Below are 21,751 nucleotides of genomic sequence, written 5' to 3'. Positions count from 1 at the left end.
TAATAAAATGTCTTTCTCTCTGTGGCACACAGGTATAGAAATATCAAGGGCATTTAGCCCCGAGTCCTCGTCAGACTCTGGCAACGAGACTAACTCCTCTGAGATGACAGAGAGCTCAGAGCTGGTCGCTGCACAGAAACTCTCTGAAACCCACCTGAGACTGTATGTAGCAACCACTGAGGGCTACCACACTCTGACTGAGGAGAAAATAGAGTTTCCTGTAACACGGTATGAGGACGGGACGGCCCTGGCCATACAGCACGACCCTCAGGAGACCCAGGGGGAGGAGGAGGAGGAGAAGAAGAAAGAGGAAGGGGCCACGTCCTCGGGTGTGTCATCCACCCAGATCCTCTACTCAGAAAGGGGAGAGATGGAGCCAGAGACCATGGAGACCAAGTCCCCCACCGACTACTTTAGCAAACTGCACATGGGCTCTTTGATGAGCAAGCAGCCAGGAAAGCACAGTGACCCTGAGGGAAGGATTCAGGGAGATACCAGTGACTCAAGAGAAAAACGAAACAGCAAAGTCCACTCAAATAGAGGGGAGCCACCCAAATATAATGCTATTGTAAGGGAATCTCCATACATGAACCAATTCGAGTTGGGCCGAACGCCATATCCGTATCGAGAGAAGCCCCCAAGATATCACCGGCCGCCTGAAAACAAAGTGGCCAACAATCTTTCCCTAGACTGTGTGAATGACTCACAAGCCTCCCTCTCTGACAGGGTAACAATTAAGGGAGACAAGCAGGACTGGGATGAAAGGAGCCAGCAGTTAGAGGCTTCACACTCCCATGCCAAAGACCCCCACAGTACCCAGGAAGCCAATTTACCCAGCAGCGACCGGCAGCAGCAGCAGTCGAGGATCCCCTCAGCCGAGCAGGATGTCACACGGCTCTATGAGTACCACCTTAGTAAGCACATGCCATCGTTACAGAGCAGCGAGGGTGTCCACTCCCTCCAGAGCTCACAGTGTTCCTCCATAGACGCTAGCTGCAGTACAGGAAGCAGCAGATGTGTCACGCCCATGGACTCCCCCCTCTGCGCTGGAGAAAACATGCATCTACTGTCGGAGTGTTCCCTCAAGGGAATGGGCCATATGAGTTGGGAGGAGAAGGCCTATGGCACCCAAGGCCAGGCCACGCAGCAAGGCAAGGCTAGACATCAGACCATGGACCCCACCCTGCTGAGGAAGATCCACGCAGCCACCAGTGCTGAGCCTGGGTTCGGTACCGTACGAGGAGATGACTGCCACCGGATGCCCAAGATCAAAGAAACCACAGGTACAACTAAATAAGTGTATTCCTATGATGTCTGTGTGCTTACAGGTCTTTTTCCAGTATTATTCCAACCTCATAGTGTGGAAATATGCATAAAACACAGGAAAATCAAATTCTTAAGTGGATTTTTAAGTGGCTTTGGGAAACAATTCCAGGAGGGAAGTGTGGCTGTTGATAAATGATTAACTCATGGGGATTAGGATATGCGTCAGAGTGACAGGGTATAATCATCCCTTCAGGCAGAAAGACAGTAGAATGTCAATAGTATTTATACAATAATACAGTGCATGCATGTGCAGCACAGGAGGCTGCTGAGAGGAGGACGGCTCATAATAATGGCCGGAAAGGAGCGAATGGAATGGCATCAAACACATGGAAACCATGGAAACCACGTGTTTGATGTATTTGATACCATTTCACTGATTCCGCTCCAGTCATTAACATGAGCCCATCCTCCCCAATTAAGGTGCCACCAAACTCCTGTGATGTGTAGAGGATTGTTGTAAGATGTAATAATATTGCTGTGCGTGAGGCCTTCTCGGTCCATTATGCAAAACTTGCTGCAGGGAGAGTTGGTCAAAGTGCTGAAATGCAACGTTATTCTATTTTACACCATTCTCTAGAAATCAAGCTATGTTATGAAAGCATAATTAGAGAAAAAAATCTTACTAAAAAGTCGGCTGATGAAAACAGGAAAGGGTGATGAGAGATCAAAGCAATGCACCATGTTGTCAGGGAGATGCTTAATGATTCTCTTTGTATTTCTGCTCCCCCGTAGTGTAGCTTGTACACAGCTGGAGACGGCTGCTGGGAAAGACTCCTCCTCAGCTCTCTCTGAGGTCAACTCCGCCGCCACCACCACCAACTCACCACCATCATTCACCAGTAGCAGCAGCACGTCCAGAGTCCAGTGTTCCCAGTGTGCCAAAGCAGCAGGGGTGCCACAGCCCTGAGTCCCTCCCATACTGCACCCAGGCATTCCTCTCAAGCTTACACCCATGTGAACGTATCACAAGCAGCCTCAGGAGTCGGATGCTGAGGAGGAGCTGGAGCAGCATCACGCCGGGCTCTGGGAGCCTCGAAGCGCTGCTGGAAAAAACAAAAGCCACTCTGAACGGGTGGAGCGCCCAGAGAGTCCAGTCACCCGACGACTCCACCAAGCCACAGAGGGGAGATTTGCTTTTTCCAAGACACTTTCCAAGAGCTTGTCTCAGGGCTCAGTATGGTCTGTTAGATCAGTTAGCTCTCAGTCACGGGATGCCAAGCAGCTCCGGGCCATGCCACTACCCAGACTGCACCGCAGGAGGTGGTGGATGTGCCTGGAGGAGGTGCCACTCAATGCTTCCCCAAGGAAGACCAACATGGTTGGGGACGATGTAGATGAAGGTGGAGAAAACCCCATCCCACAGCCGTTCTCTGGAGGTCAAAGGACCCAATCACTCCCTACCGACCTCAGTGTTGAGGTAGAGAACACAATCTCTCTATGCACCTCTGGAGCTGAACCCTCCACTGTGGCTGAACACCTCAACATGGCCAGTGTTGTGACTTTGAGTGACATGAGTCTGGGAACAATGCTGGCCCATGTGAACTCACTGAAGGGAAGACTTACAGCCTCCCCAAGGGGGTCCCAGACACACAGAGAGATGCCCTTTAGATAATAGCCCTAGTGCGCTCCAGTGTAGGTCAGGGAGGGGGCCAGAGAGAGATCCAGAGGTCAGAGGTCAGGTAGCCCGACCTGTGGAGATTCAGCCAGCTGCTCTCCATGGAGGCCCTAGAGCGAGGCAGCGCCTGTAGTCACATGGCCCTGGTGCACCCTGCTCACCCTGACTCAGTTTTCACATGCTCTGCTGCTTAACAAAGGCCTGCATGTCACTGGTGGAGGGCTTTAGCCATGAGAGCCGGCAGAGCGAGCTGGTCGCCAAGGTGGACGAGCTGGTCGCCAAGGTGGACGAGCTGGTCGCTAAGGTGGACGAGCTGGTCGCTAAGGTGGACGAGCTGGTAGCCAAGGTGACGAGTTGGTAGCCAAGGTGACGAGTTGTTAGCCAAGGTAGACGAGCTGGTAGCCAAGGTGGAGAGTTGGTAGCCAAGGTGGACGAGCTGGTAGCCAAGGTGACAAGTTGGTAGCCAAGGTGATGAGTTGGTAGCCAAGGTAGACGAGCTGGTAGCCAAGGTGGACAAGCTGGTAGCCAAGGTGGATGAGTTGGTAGCCAAGGCAGACGAGCTGGTAGTCAAGGTGGACGAGCTGGTAGCCAAGGTGACGAGCTGGTATCCAAGGTGACGAGCTGGTATCCAAGGTGACGAGCTGGTAGCCAAGGTGACGAGCTGGTAGCCAAGGTGGACGAGTTGGTAGCCAAGGCAGATAAGCTGGTAGCCAAGGTGGACGAGCTGGTAGCCAAGGTGATGAGCTGGAGGTGACAACCTGGTATCCAAGGTGACGAGCTGGTAGCTAAGGTGACGAGCTGGTAGCTAAGGTGGACGAGCTGGTAGCTAAGGTGACGAGCTGGTCACCAAGGCGACGAGCTGGTAGCCAAGGTGACGAGGTCGTCATGAGTTATGTCCGCTTGCGACTGCTGAAACGGCTTCGGGCAGCTCCCCCGATGACACATCACTCTAACCACCATGTCTGCTATTGTCAATACACTGAGTTGCTCAATTACAACACTCCTTTACAAGTAAACAGAACAGCACGGTTGTCTTTCTGATTAGTGATTTCAAAGCCATACGTAAGAGACATGGGTTTATTCGACTCAAACCAATGTGAACTGCTGTGACGCACCTTGCCTTTTCTGAATCGTGATGACACTTTTAAAAGAGATTATATTTAGGCCTCTGACAAGAAAATAATTCATCTTAGGGTATATACACTGATATTACTTGATAAGTATACTTTTACAAATTGATAATTAATTTTTGGGGCATCATGTGTCCTCTATTGGATCTGCATTATATTTGTATTCATTGTATTGAAATATTATTTTACACATGATACATATTATATGACAAAGAGCTCTAGACAAATCAATGTGGAAGACAATAAATGATATTATGTGATACAGTCCATTGTGACCTCAATCTTTTTAATTTGCTGAACCCAACGTAGTTTATGAATCTTTTTCATTTGCTGAACCCAACGTAGTTTATGAATCTTTTTCATTTGCTGAACCCAACGTAGTTTATGAATCTTTGCACATGATCACTGAGTACTTTCCTGTTATTTACGTAGTCAGCACTGTAACATATTAAAGGTTTAAAACTCTGCAATCTGATTATGGTCTCTGGTCTCCTTTATTCTTCTGATAACAAATGGCATACATAAAGGTCCATTTTAATTTTCAATTATCAATTTCAAAATATTTCACAAATATTGTTTTCTTGTTCTCTAAAGCCAAGCCCCTTTCTGCATGAGTGAAGGGAGCTTACTTCATCTTTCTCATAATTTATACCAAAAACTCTCCTGGACCTTGTTTGTTGAATAACAATGTTTAATTATTTACTGTTTGGAAACTGGAGAGTGTGTCTGCATGGGGTATTCTAACCTCGCCAGGCACAGACAGCTGTGTTTTTCACTGCAGCCACTAGCTACTGTCCCAGTTGTCCCTGCATGCACGCCCAACTGATGGAAAGTTTTGTGATGTGTTTCTCTAAACCTAAGTTTCACTTTCATTTACAGAAAAAATGAACCTGAAACTGTGGTAACACAATAGAGAAATGTGTCAGCACATGTCTCCAGTAAACACGTTTCCTCCTTGTATACAGTGCCCATAGTCAGTCTACACACCCTTTGCAAAGTTTTCACATTTTACTACCTAAAATTTTTCATCTAAATTGTGAAATGAAATGTTTTGAAATTCTTCCAAATAAATACAAAATTGAAAACTAAGATTTCTTGATTGCATATTTATTCACACCCCAGAGGTAATACTTGGTGAAAGCAGCTTTGGCAACAATTACAGCTGTGAAAAAAATTTCATAAGATTTTATCAACTTTTCACAAATCTTAGAGCAACATACTGAATGCAGTCTCTGCTAACATGGCAACATTGCTTTAATATTTAAATCACGCTGTAAAGCTGTACTTCTGCAATATGTATTGAATAGAGACCTAAGGCACGTTTTCCTTTAACTTTTTACCTGGGCTTTGCTCCTTTCATATTTCCTTTGATCCCGACAAACTCCCCAGTCCCTGCCAGTGGCAAGCATACCCATAACATGATGCTGCCACCAAATACTTAGTGTTTTACAACATTTCATTCACCACATTACTAACCTGTATCACAAAGTGAAAAGAAGGAAGCCTGTGTTAAATCCACATTATGTTTGCAACAAGGCCCTTAAGTAATTCTGCAAGACAACATGGCAAAGAAATGTAATTTTTTGCCTAATTTAAAAACTTGAATACAACACATCACAAAGTGAAACCCTCTGTATTTGCTGGCAGCATCATGGTATGGGTATGCTTGTCACCGGCAGGGACTGGAGAGTTTGTCAGGATCAAAAGAAATGTGGAATGCGCCTCCACCCGGTATTAACTCTGGGGTGTGAAGACATATGCAATCAAAACATCTTTGTTTGAATATAATTTTTCTTTCGCTTTGAAAATGTGGAGTAGGTTGTGTAGATCGTTTGGGGGGGAAAAATCCACTTTAATCCCTTTTTAGATTTAATATTAAGGCAGAACATTTTGAAGACTGCAATGCTATCATAAATAAGACAAACTGTATGCATATTCCTATCAATAAATGTTAAAAATCAAGGATGAGCACATGCTTGAAAGAAGCTCCATTCACACACAATTCATCAGTACTGCTGCAAACTGCTTAAATTATATTTAAATATATATATATATATATATATATATATATATATATATATATATATATATATATATATGCAAATTAAGCTATTGAATGTATAGTATTAGATTTTATAAACCAAGAAAGTCTACATACAGAAAATGCTGATCAAGTGCTTCAATTAAGCCTGCACCAGAAATAGACAACATTTATTGATTTAACAATTTAGATTTTAGGAACATGACCTTAGGCAACAGTTGTACTATATGCCTATTGATAGATGGGTGTCTAGCATCTGCCTAAAGGGAAGTGGAAGCTATTAAAGACACTTTCACTCGCGCATCTGTTGTCCTTCCACGTTCCATCAGCCTGTGTTTTCTCGTTTTCACGTGAACATTTTATCGTTCTTAGTAGTCCTTTTATTTTACAGTAAGAGAGAACTGAGGCGTGAGAACTTATCCACACAAACGTTGATCTGAACAATGATGTCTCACATGATGGTAAGAATTCCGTTCATATGGTAATACATTTCATATGATACTACATTTAATATGGTAATACATGTAATATGGTAATACATCTAATATGGTAATACATCTAATATGGTAATACAGTGCATATGATAATACATCTAATATGGTAATACATCTAATATGGTAAGACGTTCCATATGATAATACATTTAATATGGTAATACATGTCATATGGTAATACCTTTCATATGATAATACATTCCATATGATAATACATTTCATATGGTCATACATCTAATATGGTAATACAGTGCATATGATAATACATTCCATATGATAGTACATTTAATATGGTCATACATCTAATATGGTAATACATCTAATATGGTAATACAGTGCATATGATAATACATTCCATATGATAATACATGTAATATGGTAATACCTTTCATATGGTAATACATGTAATATGGTAATACATTTCACATGATAATACAGTTCATGAATATAGGGTGTAGCATGCACATCCATTGTGCAAGGAGAAAAAAAAGATTGATGAAAATGAAGAAACTGGGGATTAACCTGTGTCTCTAACCTCTAAGCTAACACGATGGTCATACCATGGATCATTTAGTTATTCGATTTGGGATTTTAGGACCCCTTTAGGTATAAATTCAATAACATATTGAATTTGGCCTTTGCTACTACCGAGACGCATTGAATCGCACATTAATAATTGGCTAAAAAGTCGGTCTAAAAAATACATCATGTTTTGAAGAGTCTGTCTAGGAGATATAAGAAAGCTCAGGAAATATTTGAGTTTTTTGGACACATATTTAACCCCTTATTTTTGTTGGCACAAAACAACCTCCATACTTCCATTCGTTTGTATGGGTTACCTTCAGACGGGTCGTAGAGCAAAACAGAAAACACTGAACGGTTTGGCCTTCCAACTATTAGGACCATAGAGTGGATAGAGTGGTCGTAGTCGTTTTGAAGGCCAAACCGCTTGGACACTACATACATTTTTCGTGAGAAGACCGACTTTCAGGACATCTCATGGTCTGACAAACATCGCTGTAGCTTGGACACCTTCCACCGCCGATGCAGAAGACCAACATAGGTAGATGTGGTGGATTGAGACAAAAATATTGGATTTCTCTGAAATTATAACTGACAGATTTTGATGGGGATTAGTTTTAATCATGTTACTTAGATTGATGCATGTGTGTGCCAATACTCTTAATTAACCATGATTATAAAGGACTCAATAGAGGTGAAGGAAAAAAGGAAACTGCACACTGCTCTTGATGGTATCACTGATCTTTAATAAGCTTATGTATTGGCCTCACGGCCTTCGTCAGAGCTTTTTTTGACGAAGGCCGTGAGGCCAATACGTAAACTTATTAAAGATCAGTGATACATTCAAGAGCAGTGTGCGGTTTCCTTATTCCTTCATCTTGTTCAACTGTTACCATGCGCCTGCAAAAAAGATTGCTCAGATGTGCGAGTGCCTTTTGAATTTTGACTCAATAGAGGTAAAAGGACATTTTTATATATTGTTTAAGTTTATGTCTATGCAGAACAACATAGTAAAGGTCAATAGAATCAGAACAAGAAATAGTAAAAAATAAAAAATGCCATCACAACCTTTTCCTAAATTAACCAACATCTGCAGTAGCTTTGTTGCTCAGCTTTGTTGAGCTGAGCCACTGGTTTCTATATTTGTATATTTTATTGAGCAGTTAATTTACTAAATTATTTTAAGACTCTCTTGTGTCCTGTGGTTTAAGAGAGGCGACTGGCAAATAAAACTTGTTATCATTATCCCTCTAGTAATAACACTGTCCTGTTCCCCCAGAGGTCAGAGTGTGTTGTCATTATCCCTCTAGTAATAATACTGTCCTGTTCCCCCAGAGGTCAGAGTGTGTTATCATTATCCCTCTAGTAATAACACTGTCCTGTTCCCCCAGAGGTCAGAGTGTGTTATCATTATCCCTGTAGAAATAACACTGTCCTGTTCCCCCAGAGGTCAGAGTGTGTTATCATTATCCCTGTAGAAATAACACTGTCCTGTTCCCCCAGAGGTCAGAGTGTGTTATCATTATCCCTCTAGTAATAACACTGTCCTATTCCCCCAGAGGTCAGAGTGTGTTATCATTATCCCTCTAGTAATAACACTGTCCTGTTCCCCCAGAGGTCAGAGTGTGTTATCATTATCCCTCTAGAAATAACACTGTCCTGTTCCCCCAGAGGTCAGAGTGTGTTATCATTACCCCTCTAGTAATAACACTGTCCTGTTCCCCCAGAGGTCAGAGTGTGTTATAATTATCCCTCTAGAAATAACACTGTCCTGTTCCCCCAGAGGTCAGAGTGTGTTATCATCCCTCTAGAAATAACACTGTCCTGTTCCCCCAGAGGTCCGAATGTGTTATCATTATCCCTCTAGAAATAACACTGTCCTGTTCCCCCAGAGGTCAGAGTGTGTTATCATTATCCCTCTAGTAATAACACTGTCCTGTTCCCCCAGAGGTCCGAATGTGCATCTTTCCACGTGTGTGGGGTGATACTGCTGGGCCTGTGGTGCTCCTCTGTGCTGGCAGCTGGAAGCTGGTACCCCAAAACCCTACCCTGTGACGTCACCCTGGCCAGCAACGACACAATGGTCAACGTAGATTGCACTGAGAGAGGACTTCTGGAGGTCCCAAAGGACATCCCCAGAAACACCACCAACCTGACCCTCACCATCAACCACATCCCTCTCATTAACTCAACATCCTTCCAGGGCCTGGAGAACCTCACCGAGATCGACATGCGCTGTAACTGCGTGCCCATCAAGATCGGCCCCAAGGACCGCATGTGCACAGAGAGTGTGACTATCAAGACAAACACCTTCAAAGACCTGAGGAATCTGAAGGCTCTGTATTTGGATGGGAATCAGCTTACCAGCATTCCAAAGGGTCTCCCTCCGAACCTCATTCTGCTCAGTCTAGAGGTGAATAAAATATATACCATTCTGAAAAGGAACCTCTCTGACATCACTAATGTACAGATTCTTTACCTGGGTCAAAATTGTTACTATCGTAACCCATGTAATGTTTCCTATCAAATTGAGGAGGGAGCATTTCTACAGCTTGATAACATGACTCTCCTATCCCTCAAGTCAAATAACCTATCCTACATTCCCCCAAGATTACCGACAAGTCTCAGAGAGTTGTATCTCTATAACAACAAGATTGAAATGGTTACTGACAAAGATTTTCATAACCTAACCCAATTGGAGATACTTGACCTGAGCGGAAACTGCCCGCGCTGTTACAATGCACCATTTCCTTGTATTCCGTGTCCTAACAATTCACTTCAGATAGACACACGCACCTTTAAAACGTTGACCAAACTGAGGATACTACGCATGCATAGTAACTCCCTTACGTATGTGCTTAGAGAGTGGTTTCAGAACTGTAAAGAGCTGCGAGTACTTGATCTCTCAACCAACTTTTTAGCTCGAGAGATAGCATTTACTTACTTCCCACAAGCTCTACCCAACCTGGAAGAATTGGACCTGTCTTTTAACTACGAGCTGCAGAGGTATCCAGCTACACTGCACCTTAGTTCCTCATTTTCCTCCCTGAAATCCTTGAAAGTACTCCGCATCAGGGCCTTCGTCTTCCAGCAACTCACCCTGGAAGGCATCAGCCCACTGATTCATCTAAAGAACCTGGAGGTCATTGACTTGGGCACCAACTTCATCAAAATAACCAACCTCAGCATTCTAATGGAACTGAAAAGCTTAAAAATAATCAATTTATCTGACAACAAAATATCGTCCCCCTCTGAAAGTGGTCAGTCTGTTGCCTTTTCAGGAGGAGAAGCCATACATGGCTCCCCAATGTCAGATGCTGGGCATAGCCGCAATGGAGAAGTGAGAGAGATTCATTATTTTAGATACGATGAGTACGCTCGCAGCTGCAAATACAAGGACAAGGAGGATGGGACGCTGAATTCATTCGTCAATACCCAGTGCAGCAAGTTTGGAAAAACCCTGGATATCAGCAGGAATAATATATTTTTCCTTCACTCCAGATTCTTGAACCTTGCTGACCTTAGATGCCTAAATCTCTCTGGAAATGCCATGAGCCAAAGTCTAAATGGTTCTGAGTTTACTTTCCTCACTAAGTTACAGTACCTTGACTTCTCATTCAATCGTCTAGACCTTCTCTATTCCTCAGCGTTTCAGGAACTGAGTCGTTTAGTTATCTTGGACATAAGCAACAACAACCATTACTTTGAATCTGAGGGTTTGACCCACATGCTTAATTTCACCAAAAAGCTGACCAAACTGAAGATATTACTAATGAACTATAATAAGATTTCTACATCCACCAACACAGAGCTGGAGAGTCTCTCTCTGGAGAAGTTAGAGTTCAAAGGTAACCGTTTAGATATGCTTTGGAGAGACGGTGATACAAGATACATCGACTACTTCAAAAAACTGCTAAATCTGAGGGTCCTAGACATCTCTCACAACAACCTCAACTTCATCCCTCAGCAAGTCTTCCAAGGCCTGCCAGACAAACTCACTAATCTCTACATCAACAACAACAAACTGAAGATTTTTAGTTGGGAGAAGCTGATTATTCTTCAGTACTTAGAGGTCCTAGATCTCAGTAGCAATAGCATATCAACAGTTCCCCCAGAGCTCTCCAACTGCACCAGATCTCTCAAGACTCTCCTCTTACGCAAAAATCAAATATCCAAACTCTCTGCGTATTTCCTCAAGGACGCCTTTAGTTTGAAGTATCTGGATCTCAGCTTCAATCACATTCAAAACATTGAGCAGACCAGCATGCCTGATGATGTTGTCGATCAAATGGACACGTTAGTCCTGAACAACAACAAGTTCATGTGCAACTGTAACGCCCTCATGTTTGTGATGTGGCTGAACCGCACCATGGTGAACATCCCCAGACTGGCCACCGCTGTGACCTGTGCTGCTCCAGGAGCCCAGAAGGGTCATCCGGTCATCTCCCTGGACCTAGAACTGCAGGCCTGCCAGCATAACTACCTATCCATCATCCTCTACATCCTCCTCACATCCCTGGTGCTCAGCTTCGTCACCCTCTCCATCTCCAGCCACCTCTTCCTCTGGGACGTGTGGTACCTCTACCACTTCCTCCTGGCCAAGTTCAAAGGTTACAGACGCCTGTCCTCGCCGAGCGCTTCCTACGACGCCTTCGTAGTGTACGACAAGAAGGACCCGGAGGTATCTGAGTGGGTGCTGAAGGAGCTGCTTGTTCAGCTGGAGGACCATGAGGACCACCCCTTACAGCTGTGTCTGGAGGAACGAGACTGGATCCCTGGCTGCCCCCTGATTGACAACCTCTCCCAGAGCATTCACCAGAGCAAGAGGACCGTGTTCATACTGACGAACAAGTACATCAAGAGCGGCGACTTCAAGACCGCATTCTACATGGCCCATCAGAGGCTTATGGATGAGAGAGATGATGTGATTGTCTTGATTTTCCTGGAAAAAGTCCCCAGTCACTCAAAGTACCTGAGACTCCGGAAGAGGTTGTATAGGCGGTCAGTGATGGAGTGGCCAACAAATCCTCAAGCGCAGCAATACTTTTGGTTTAGCCTAAGGAGTGTACTGGTAACAGACAGTCAAAAACAATACAGTAATCTCTTCAAGGAGACTCTTTGAAAAAGGCCAAACACAATGATTTTTCGCCATGTTAAGAATACATAGCATTGCCCTTTTTTGTGATTGTGTAATGATTGTGTAATGTCTTTAATGACAAAAAGAGGGAAGCAAACCAATGGAGAACTTCATCAATTAATCTATGAAGTTTCTGTTTGATTTAGCTCAGATGGGGGGATGGGAATCTGTGGCTATGGTGCCAGCCAGTCAGAGGCACTCAAAAACAATACAGTAATCTCTTCAGGAGGAGATTACATTTTTTCACTTAGAATACACCTTACCCCCTCTGCACACACTGGTTGAATCGGTGTTGTTTCCACATCATTTCAATAAAATGACATGGAAACAATATGGAATAGACGTTGAATTGACATCTGTGCCCAGTGGGTAGTGTAGACTTTTTATGTGGTAATTGTTGTAAATGTGACAATTATCTTAAAGACGGTTTTAAGGTTTAAAGTAAATGTAATGTATCTGGTGAGAATATGGTTTTAAGGTTTACAGTAAATGTAATGTATATGTTGAGAATATTTAGATATGAATTTTCATCTCTAATACTGACTGATTATGTTTGCTGTACTGCAATGCTTATAAATATACTGTCTCAAGCTCCTATCCTGCTGCGGAGAGTAAGGTAACAATAAATGTATAAAAATAATAATGATTCACAAAATGTTTAATTGATTCTGCCTTTAATCTCTTGATGCATGCCATATGAAACAGTATAAAAATAAATTAATTACAGAAAGTAGGAAGAAAATCAGAAGAGAACTTCCCTAAAAACATGCCCCAACACTGACTACCCAGAATCCACCTGACTGAGGCAACCAACCAGCTTGTTGAACACATTTGACTAACTCTAGCTGCAAGGGGAATTTTAGTTGCACTTCAATGTGTGTTTGAGTAGAGAGGAATTGAGTCATTACACAAGGAACTACATCGATGGAAACAAAAAGAAAACGAACAGTCCCCTGCAGTTTTATTAAACTGTTTTGCTAATTGGTAACTAAACTATCAGGCACTACTTATTTGAAAGGCTTTCAAAATCTGACAAGGAATCAACGGTAAACAATATGGTAAGTTTGATTCACATCAGTTATTATTAATATATGTAGGGTATATGTCTATTTAGGGTATTTGGGGTATTTGGGGTATTTGTTTTTCTCAAGCGGCAAAATTGATAATGAAACATGAGAAAATACATGACTTTTTAAAGGGGAAGTAGTGATATTTCACAATCGCTACATTCACAAATGCCATTTCTATCTAGGCAAACATATTGTAGATAACTAGTATGCGGAAATTAGTAGTATGTCCTCCATCACAAAGCTATTGCTATTGAGCTATTGTCCATAAAATGTGTGCTTGTAGGCCAGCCCTTGATCTTTACTCTCAGTTCCATTACATTACACATAAGAGTCATTGGGTGAAGGCGTCTTCTGTGAGGGGGGATTTGTTAAGAGCCCCGACGCTCAGTCTGACCATTAACACGAATGGCTTGCAGTACGTTTTTGGAAGCATAAGGACATTATCTTTGATATCAGCGAGAAATAACATCACACATGGCCAAATCTCCACGTTACAGCACATGTTTACGGAAGACAGATGGAAGACAGAGGGACCACCTGTGCTACTTAGCTATCTAGCACGCTCTGAACACCTGTGCTAATTAGCTATTTAGCACGCTCTGAACACCTGTGCTAATTAGCTATCTAGCACGCTCTGAACACCTGTGCTAATTAGCTATCTAGCATGCTCTGAACACCTGTGCTAATTAGCACGCTCTGAACACCTGTGCTAATTAGCACGCTCTGAACACCTGTGCTAATTAGCTATCTAGCACGCTCTGAACACCTGTGCTAATTAGCTATCTAGCATGCTCTGAACACCTGTGCTAATTAGCTACCTAGCACGCTCTGAACATCTGTGCTAATTAGCTATCTAGCATGCCATGAACACCTGTGGTAATGAGCTATCTAGCATACTCCAAATACCTGTGGTAAAGTGCTATTTAGTATGCTCTGAACACCTGTGTGTAACGGAAGATGGCCGCCAGAAATGTGTTGTCACTGAAAAAATAATGTTGGCTGAAACTGTGATAAAACAGTGTACAGTAAGTGTGTATTATGCATTTGTGAAATTATGTTGATGTGATATGAAAGTAAAGGGTACAGTTGAAGTTGGAAGTTTACATACACTTAGGTTGGAGTGATTAAAACTCGTTTTTCAACCACTCCACACATTTCTTGTTAACAAACTATAGTTTTGGCAAGTCAGTTAGGACATCTACTTTCTGCATGACACAAGTCATTTTTCAAACAATTGTTTACAGACAGATTATTTCACTTATAATTCACTGTATCACAATTCCAGTGGGTCAGAAGTTTAAATACACTAAGTTGACAGTGCCTTTAAACAGCTTGGAAAATTCCAGAAAAGGACGTCATTTAGAAGCTTCTGATAGGCTAATTGACATAATTTGAGTCAATTGGAGGTGTACCTGTGGATGTATTTCAAGGCCTACCTTCAAACTCAGTGCCTCTTTGCTTGACATCATGGGATATTCAAAAGAAACCAGCCAAGACCTCAGAAAAAAATGGTAGATCTCCACAAGTCTGGTTCATCCTTGGGAACAATTTCCAAATGCCTGAAGGTACCACATTCATCTGTACAAACAATAGTATGCAAGTATGAACACCATGGGACCACGCAACCATCACACCGCTCAGGAAGGAGACGCGTTCTGTCTCCTAGAGATGAATGTACTTTGGTGCGAAAAGTGCAAATCACTCCCAGAACAACAGCAAAGGACATTGTGAAGATGCTGGAGGAAACAGGTACAAAAGTATCTATATCCACTGTAAAACGAGTCCTATATCGACATAACCTGAAAGGCTGCTCAGCAAGGAAGAAGCCACTGCTCCAAAACTGCGATAAAAAAGCCAGAATACGGTTTGCAACTGCACATGGGGACGAAGATCGTACTTTTTCTGAGAAATGTCCTCTGGTCTGATGAAACAAAAATAAAACTGTTTGGCCCTAATGACCATCATTATGTTTGGAGGAAAAAGGGGGAGGCTTGCAAGCCAATGAAAACCATCCCAACCGTGAAGCACGGGGATGGAAGCATCATGTTGTGGGGGTGCTTTGCTGCAGAAGGGACTGGTGCACTTCACAAAATAGATGACATCATGAGAAAGGAAAATTATGTGGATATATTGAAGCAACATCTCAAGACATCAGTCAGGAAGTTAAAGCTTGGTCGCAAATGAGTCTTCCAAATGGACAATGACCCCAAGCATACTTCCAAAGTTGTGGCAAAATGGCTTAAGGACAACAAAGTCCAGGTATTGGAGTGGCCATCACAAAGCCCTGACCTCAATCCAATAGGAAATTTGTGGGCAGAACTGAAAAAGTGTGTGCGAGCGAGGAGGTCTACAAACCTGATTCAGTTACACCAGCTCTGCAGGAGGAATGGGCCAAAATTCACCCAAATCATTGTGGGAAGCTTGTAGAAGGCTACCCGAAACTTTCAACCCAAGTAACAATTTATAGGCAATGCTACCAAATACTAATTGAGTGTATGTAAACTTCTGACCCAATGGGAATGTGATGAAAGAAATAAAAGCTGAAATAAATAATTCTCTCTACTATTATTCTGACATTTCACATTCTTAAAATAAAGTGGTGATCCTAATTGACCTAAGATAGGGCATTTTTACTAGGATTAAATGTCAGGAATTGTTAAACTGAGTTTAAATGTGTCTGGCTAAGGTGTATGTAAACTTCCGACTTCAACTGTATCTAGAACTGTATCGCAATTGATAATTGATTCACGTTGACATGGAGTATATGGCTGTTTTTTTCTACCAGAGCCAGTCTACCTCTGAAAATAACATGTCTTATAAGGTCCTTGGATTTCAAGGAGTAATGGTAGGCTCCTTGAGAGTACATCTTGGGCTACTTACATCTTGGGCTACTTGTAGGTCTACTCCACACAGTGGAGGCTGGCGGACGTTCCATTTATTCCATTTCAGCCATTACAAAGAGCCCGTCCTTCTATACCTCCTCCAACCAGCGTCCTCTGACTCCACGTTAGTTAGACATCTCCTCATGAATCATTAGTCTTTCATTAATCTGTCATTATATTTCCATCCTCACACGTTTGTACTTTATATTTACAGGCTGCTACCACCTGCTGGTTACAGTTGGCATCATTGTTCCTGTGTCACTTCCTGGTCATAAATACCTCATGTACCTTATGGATGCCATGTGACATTAAGGTGGTCAATACTTCCAAAACCACTAATGACATCATCTTCAATTGTGAGGAGCGTCAACTGAGAAATGTACCCGTTGGCATCACCAGGAATGTGACTGTGCTGGACCTATCAGAAAACAACATCCAGAATGTATCTTTTGGTGCATTTTCTAATCTGGAGAACCTGACCGTTCTCAATCTCAACTGGGTCAACCAGAACCATATAAGTCACATTGCCGAAGGTGCCTTCAAAAATCTGACAAACCTGCAGGACCTAAGGCTTAATGGAAATGGCCTCATTGAAATTCCACAAAACCTCCCACTCAGCCTGGAAAAACTCATGCTGGACAATAACAAAATCAATTTCTTGAATATGAGCAACCTCTCTGGTATAACACATGTGAAGGAGCTTTTCTTATCCAAAAACTGCTACTACTGGAATCCTTGTGAGAATAATTTTACTATAGGAAACGGCACATTCGCAGCATTGATTAACTTAGAAGTTTTGACGTTGGCCTTTAATAATTTAACTCAAGTTCCAAAAGAACTTCCAAGCTCTTTAAAAACATTACGGCTTGAATCTAACAAGATACAGTATATTGATAAGGATGATTTCCATGGACTAACCCATCTAGAAACCCTTGAATTACAGGGAAACTGTCCACGATGCTCCAATGCTCCATTTCCGTGTGTCCCCTGTCCCAAAATTTACCTAGATATTCATCCTCATGCATTTCATGGCCTTACAGAGTTACAGACACTGCACCTAGCAGGGAACTCACTCGGTTGTATCAATAACTCCTGGTTTGAGAGTTTAAACAATCTTAAACAACTGTTCCTCTCTTATAATTTCTTGTCTAAGGCTATGACTGAAGGAAATTTTTTTAGCTATCTACCAAAGCTAGAAGTTATGGATTTTTCATTCAATTATGATTTGTTAGCTTACCCTGACACCCTACTGCTTTCAAGACAGTTTTCTAAATTGGTGTCACTTAGAACATTACATATAGCAGGTTATGTTTTTAAAGAAATCCAGTCAGATACTCTCAGCCCTCTCCATCATCTAAAAAATCTGTCAGCGTTAAACATGGGAATTAATTTCATTGTTCGCTCTAATTCTACCATATTCAGAAAATTCTCACACTTGAAACTAATATACCTCGCAGAAAATAGGCTGTATCCAGTTTCAGTGAGCGATTCACCAGGCCGTGTCTTAGGAAGCAATTCAAAGCCGGCGCTGCACAAGTCACCTCTCACTAGTCACTATTCACATTCAAAGGATTTTTCCTTTGAGTTAAAACACGGCCTTGTGAAACAAGAGTGCTTTGACTCTGGTCGAGTGCTGGTCCTTAGTTCAAATAATATCTTCTTCATTTCTCCAAAGCAATTTGAGGGCTATGGTGACATTGCATGTCTGAACCTATCAAGAAATGGATTTTCTGCAGCACTGAATGGGACAGAGTTCACGACGTTACCAGCCCTAACATATCTGGACCTGTCGTTTAACAAGATTGACCTGGCCTATGACAATGCATTTAAGGAATTACACAAACTACAAGTATTAGATCTAAGCTACAACAGCCACTATTTTGGAGTGTCAGGTGTGACACATAATTTAAATTTTTTGACAAATCTACCAGCTTTGAAAGTACTGAATATGTCAAACAATAACATTTTTACATTAACAACTAAGCAGATGACAAGCGCATCTTTGAAAGAGCTTCAATTTCAACACAATTTGTTGGCCACATTATGGAAAGAGAGGGACGGCTCATACAACAGCCTTTTTAAAAACCTGGTGAATTTAACCTATCTGGATATATCATTCAACAGCATTGAGAAGATTCCATCAACAGTCTATGAAAACTTACCGTATACCCTTCAGAAACTATGCATGAGTCATAATTTACTCACCCATTTCGATTGGGATAAACTGGCTAGTTTCCAACAACTGAATAGTCTGGATCTAAGCTTTAATTCTTTATATCACATGTCAGCAAATCTCTCAAACTTCACAAATGCACTTCAGATGCTTGACTTGAGCTACAATCAGATTTGTCAACTCTCTGATGGATTTTTTAAAGGTGCCCAAAACCTTCAGATACTTGACCTCAGCCACAACCAACTGACCATCGTCAACGAGACCACCGTCCTATCAGGCTCTGAAAACTACATGAAAACCTTGTTCTTGCAAGGTAATCCATTCCAGTGTACCTGTGACTTATTAGACTTCATCCAGTGGATTATGCATAACACAGACGTCGAGATCCCCAGACTGGCCACTGAGTTGATCTGCAACATGCCAGCCAAAACGAGAGGACAACCAGTGATACTGTTTGACATTAAAGAATGCGTCAATGACAGCAACGCCTTCCTGAAGTACTCCCTCTCTGCTTCCTTGATCATACTCACCATGGCCATCACCATGGCAGCTCATGTGTTTTATTGGGATGCTTCCTATATTCTATACTACCTGAGGGCGAAGCTGAAGGGCTACCATTCCTTTGGGTCCACAACAACAGACAATCTCTATGATGCCTTTGTTACCTACGACACCAGAGACTTGTTGGTGACAGACTGGGTACTGAACCAACTGCGGGTGCAGCTGGAGGAGAGGCAGGAGGAGAGGCAGGAGAAACACCTGCCTCTCTGTCTGGAGGAGCGAGACTGGGTCCCAGGGGTCCCCCTGATAGACAACCTCTCCCACAGCATCCGACAGAGCCGCAAGACCGTTTTTGTGCTGACCGAGGCATATGTCAGGACCGGCACCTTCAGGATGGCTATGTACTTGGCCCACCAGAGGCTGCTGGATGAAAACATGGACGTGATTGTGCTGGTTCTCCTGGAACCTGTACTGCAGCACTCTCACTTCCTCCGTCTGCGGCGGCGTCTGTGTGGGAAGAGTGTTCTGGAATGGACCCGGACTGCAGCCGCAGAGCCCTGGTTCTGGCAGTGCCTGAGGAACGCTGTCAGGTTAGACAACCAGGTGATGTACAACCAGATGTACTCCAGGTACTTCACCAATAAGTAGAGCACATGCCAGACCAGAGACTCAAGAGGGAGGTAGCTTTCTCACACAAATAGACTAAGCAGTTAAACACAACAACTGCAATCCCTTTTTACAAGCGCTTATTATATCATTTTGTCTAACTCTGCACTGAACAATATGGATGATTCTGTACATCTGAAATCAGCAACACGTAAAGAAATGTTCTATTCATTGCTTTAATGCCAAAGACTATGGCCACCAGTTATTATACTTGTGGTTCAAATTTTCAGTTTGATATGGTGGTTAGTGGTTAGTGGGTGGTTCTAAACTGAATTTTCAAAGGTTTTTGCTAATATGTTGAAACTTCATGCCATTTGTAAGTAGATATCTGATTTTAAAAAATGATAATATTGGAGCAGTCCGTCTGTGGGCATCTGTCTTTATGGGATAACAGTCAAATTAATGTTTCATTAGGCTCAGATGGGGGGAATCTGGGGCTGTGGTGTCAGCCGTTCAGTGGCACTTATGGTATGTGACAATAAAAACATTATTTTTATTTATTTTTTAGCTGGCCTACATTTATTGAATTGAACTGAAATTGTTATAACTCATTGTTTTATTATATGAATTATCATTTCAAAAGATCACAAATTCAAAACATTGTATAGGGAACTACGCAGACAGTCACAGCCCCAGTGTGCCTTACGATCATGCATTATCTAAAATGCATTATCTAAAATGTAATCAACTAGTAGTCCTACTATGTTTCTAATGCAAACCAATGAAGTCAGGGTTACCATCTGATGTAATACTGTGTTAATCCACAGGATGTCATTATTGACACAATCACGAAGAGTTACCGGTGACAGTGGACTGGTTTGGCGTTGACAGCAATGCTCTGAAATGGTGCCCTAAATCATATCAGATAAAAAGTCGTTGTCCAGTACGATAAACAAATAAAACAATATATATTATTTATGCTCTCTCTCGCTTGTGAAGATTACGTAATATATATTTTCCCCAACCAAGTTGTGCAAGAGAGTGAAGGGACGTGACGTCATGCTGTAAATTAGCATATTGCGGAGTATAATAGACTTTGATTGACCAGCCCGCCTTCACTTGTGCTCTGCGCCATCTGGATTGAGACTCATCTGTATCCAATACACCTCCGGTGAGTGCGCAAACAAATTATTTATTGTCATAGGGCCTACATAGCATGTTTAACCAACTAGGTTAACTTTACAGTCATGTAGTATGTTATGTCGTGTAGGCTATAAATGGTTCGAACCGCTGCAATATCCTTAGGCATAAAAGCTTAATCAATATATATTGCTCACTTAATGTGTTTCTAGATGTTGAAGTCATATTCAATAGTGTAATTGTTTGTTCTCTCACTTGACGTGGGTACCCTCCTAGTGTCTGTCTTCTTTTGAGTGAAACGTGTGGATCTTTTAACGTAGGCTACAATGTTGCCTACAAATACTATCATGTCTTGATTTAGGATGTGCTACAATGTCAATATGAAAAAGCAAATGTGCAAATGCTGACCTGATGGTCGACGCCACTAGTTGGCCTCAACCTGTTTTGCGATGCTGCCCAAGCAGGGCGGTGGTTGTTAGACAGCTCTCAGAATGGCACAATGCTGTTCTCCAGATTTATCGCCAATGATGAGAACACGTGCTCGTAGAATAAACTGCATAAATAATGACATTATACGTTGCTTTTTGTAAATCTAGAAAAGTAATGGACTAGGTTGTGTGTGTGTATATACTCGAATTAGATGTGGGCTGCTTGCCCTGCCTTACAGGGGGAGAATGAAAGCGTTTCTTAACCCCCCCCCCAACACATGTGCTGTAGGGGATTGTGCTCTTTGTCTGCTTTTGGGCTTTGATTCGAATGTATGGGCCTATTAAGAGTAACTATTATGGAAGCTGTTAAATTGTGTTCAAGGCCCATGGTTAGATAGACAGTTTTGTTTATTTGCCAATCTGGAGTAAATTGTTGCTTTTTCATTTGCATTGAAACCTAAATGTCTAATTGTTCGGTGTCATCTGCTCTGACCAGATCCTCTGCAAAGATGTCTGACAAGCCAGATCTAGCGGAAGTCTCCAACTTTGACAAGACCAAGTTGAAGAAGACCGAAACGCAGGAGAAAAACCCCTTGCCCACCAAAGAGAGTATGTTAAGTTTATTCTACGTCAAATGCTGATTATCCTTTGTGAAATTTGTGTTGTCTTACTGATAAGTTGACACT

General features: G+C 42.4%; 2 protein-coding genes and 1 pseudogene across 2 annotated transcripts; all 3 read left to right on the top strand.

The window, feature by feature from the left end:
* LOC129820844 (FERM and PDZ domain-containing protein 4-like) overlaps nt 1-4,546 on the top strand; it is a 68,604-nt pseudogene extending 64,058 nt beyond the window's left edge.
* Nucleotides 4,547-6,457: 1,911 nt separating this feature from the next.
* tlr7 (toll-like receptor 7) lies at nt 6,458-12,876 on the top strand. The gene is made up of 2 exons (XM_055877872.1): nt 6,458-6,573; nt 9,077-12,876. Exons 1-2 carry the CDS (start codon nt 6,556-6,558, stop codon nt 12,248-12,250), a joined length of 3,192 nt encoding a protein of 1,063 aa, XP_055733847.1. The 5' UTR covers nt 6,458-6,555; the 3' UTR covers nt 12,251-12,876.
* Nucleotides 12,877-13,123: 247 nt separating this feature from the next.
* LOC129820843 (toll-like receptor 8) lies at nt 13,124-20,662 on the top strand. The gene is made up of 2 exons (XM_055877871.1): nt 13,124-13,323; nt 16,432-20,662. Exons 1-2 carry the CDS (start codon nt 13,321-13,323, stop codon nt 19,537-19,539), a joined length of 3,111 nt encoding a protein of 1,036 aa, XP_055733846.1. The 5' UTR covers nt 13,124-13,320; the 3' UTR covers nt 19,540-20,662.
* The last annotated feature ends 1,089 nt before the right edge of the window (nt 20,663-21,751 follow it).

Source organism: Salvelinus fontinalis, chromosome 23, assembly GCF_029448725.1.
Source record: "Salvelinus fontinalis isolate EN_2023a chromosome 23, ASM2944872v1, whole genome shotgun sequence".
NCBI lineage: Eukaryota > Metazoa > Chordata > Actinopteri > Salmoniformes > Salmonidae > Salvelinus > Salvelinus fontinalis.
The sequence above is the reverse complement of the archived record's forward strand: the minus strand, read 5'-3'. Positions and strand labels throughout refer to the sequence as shown.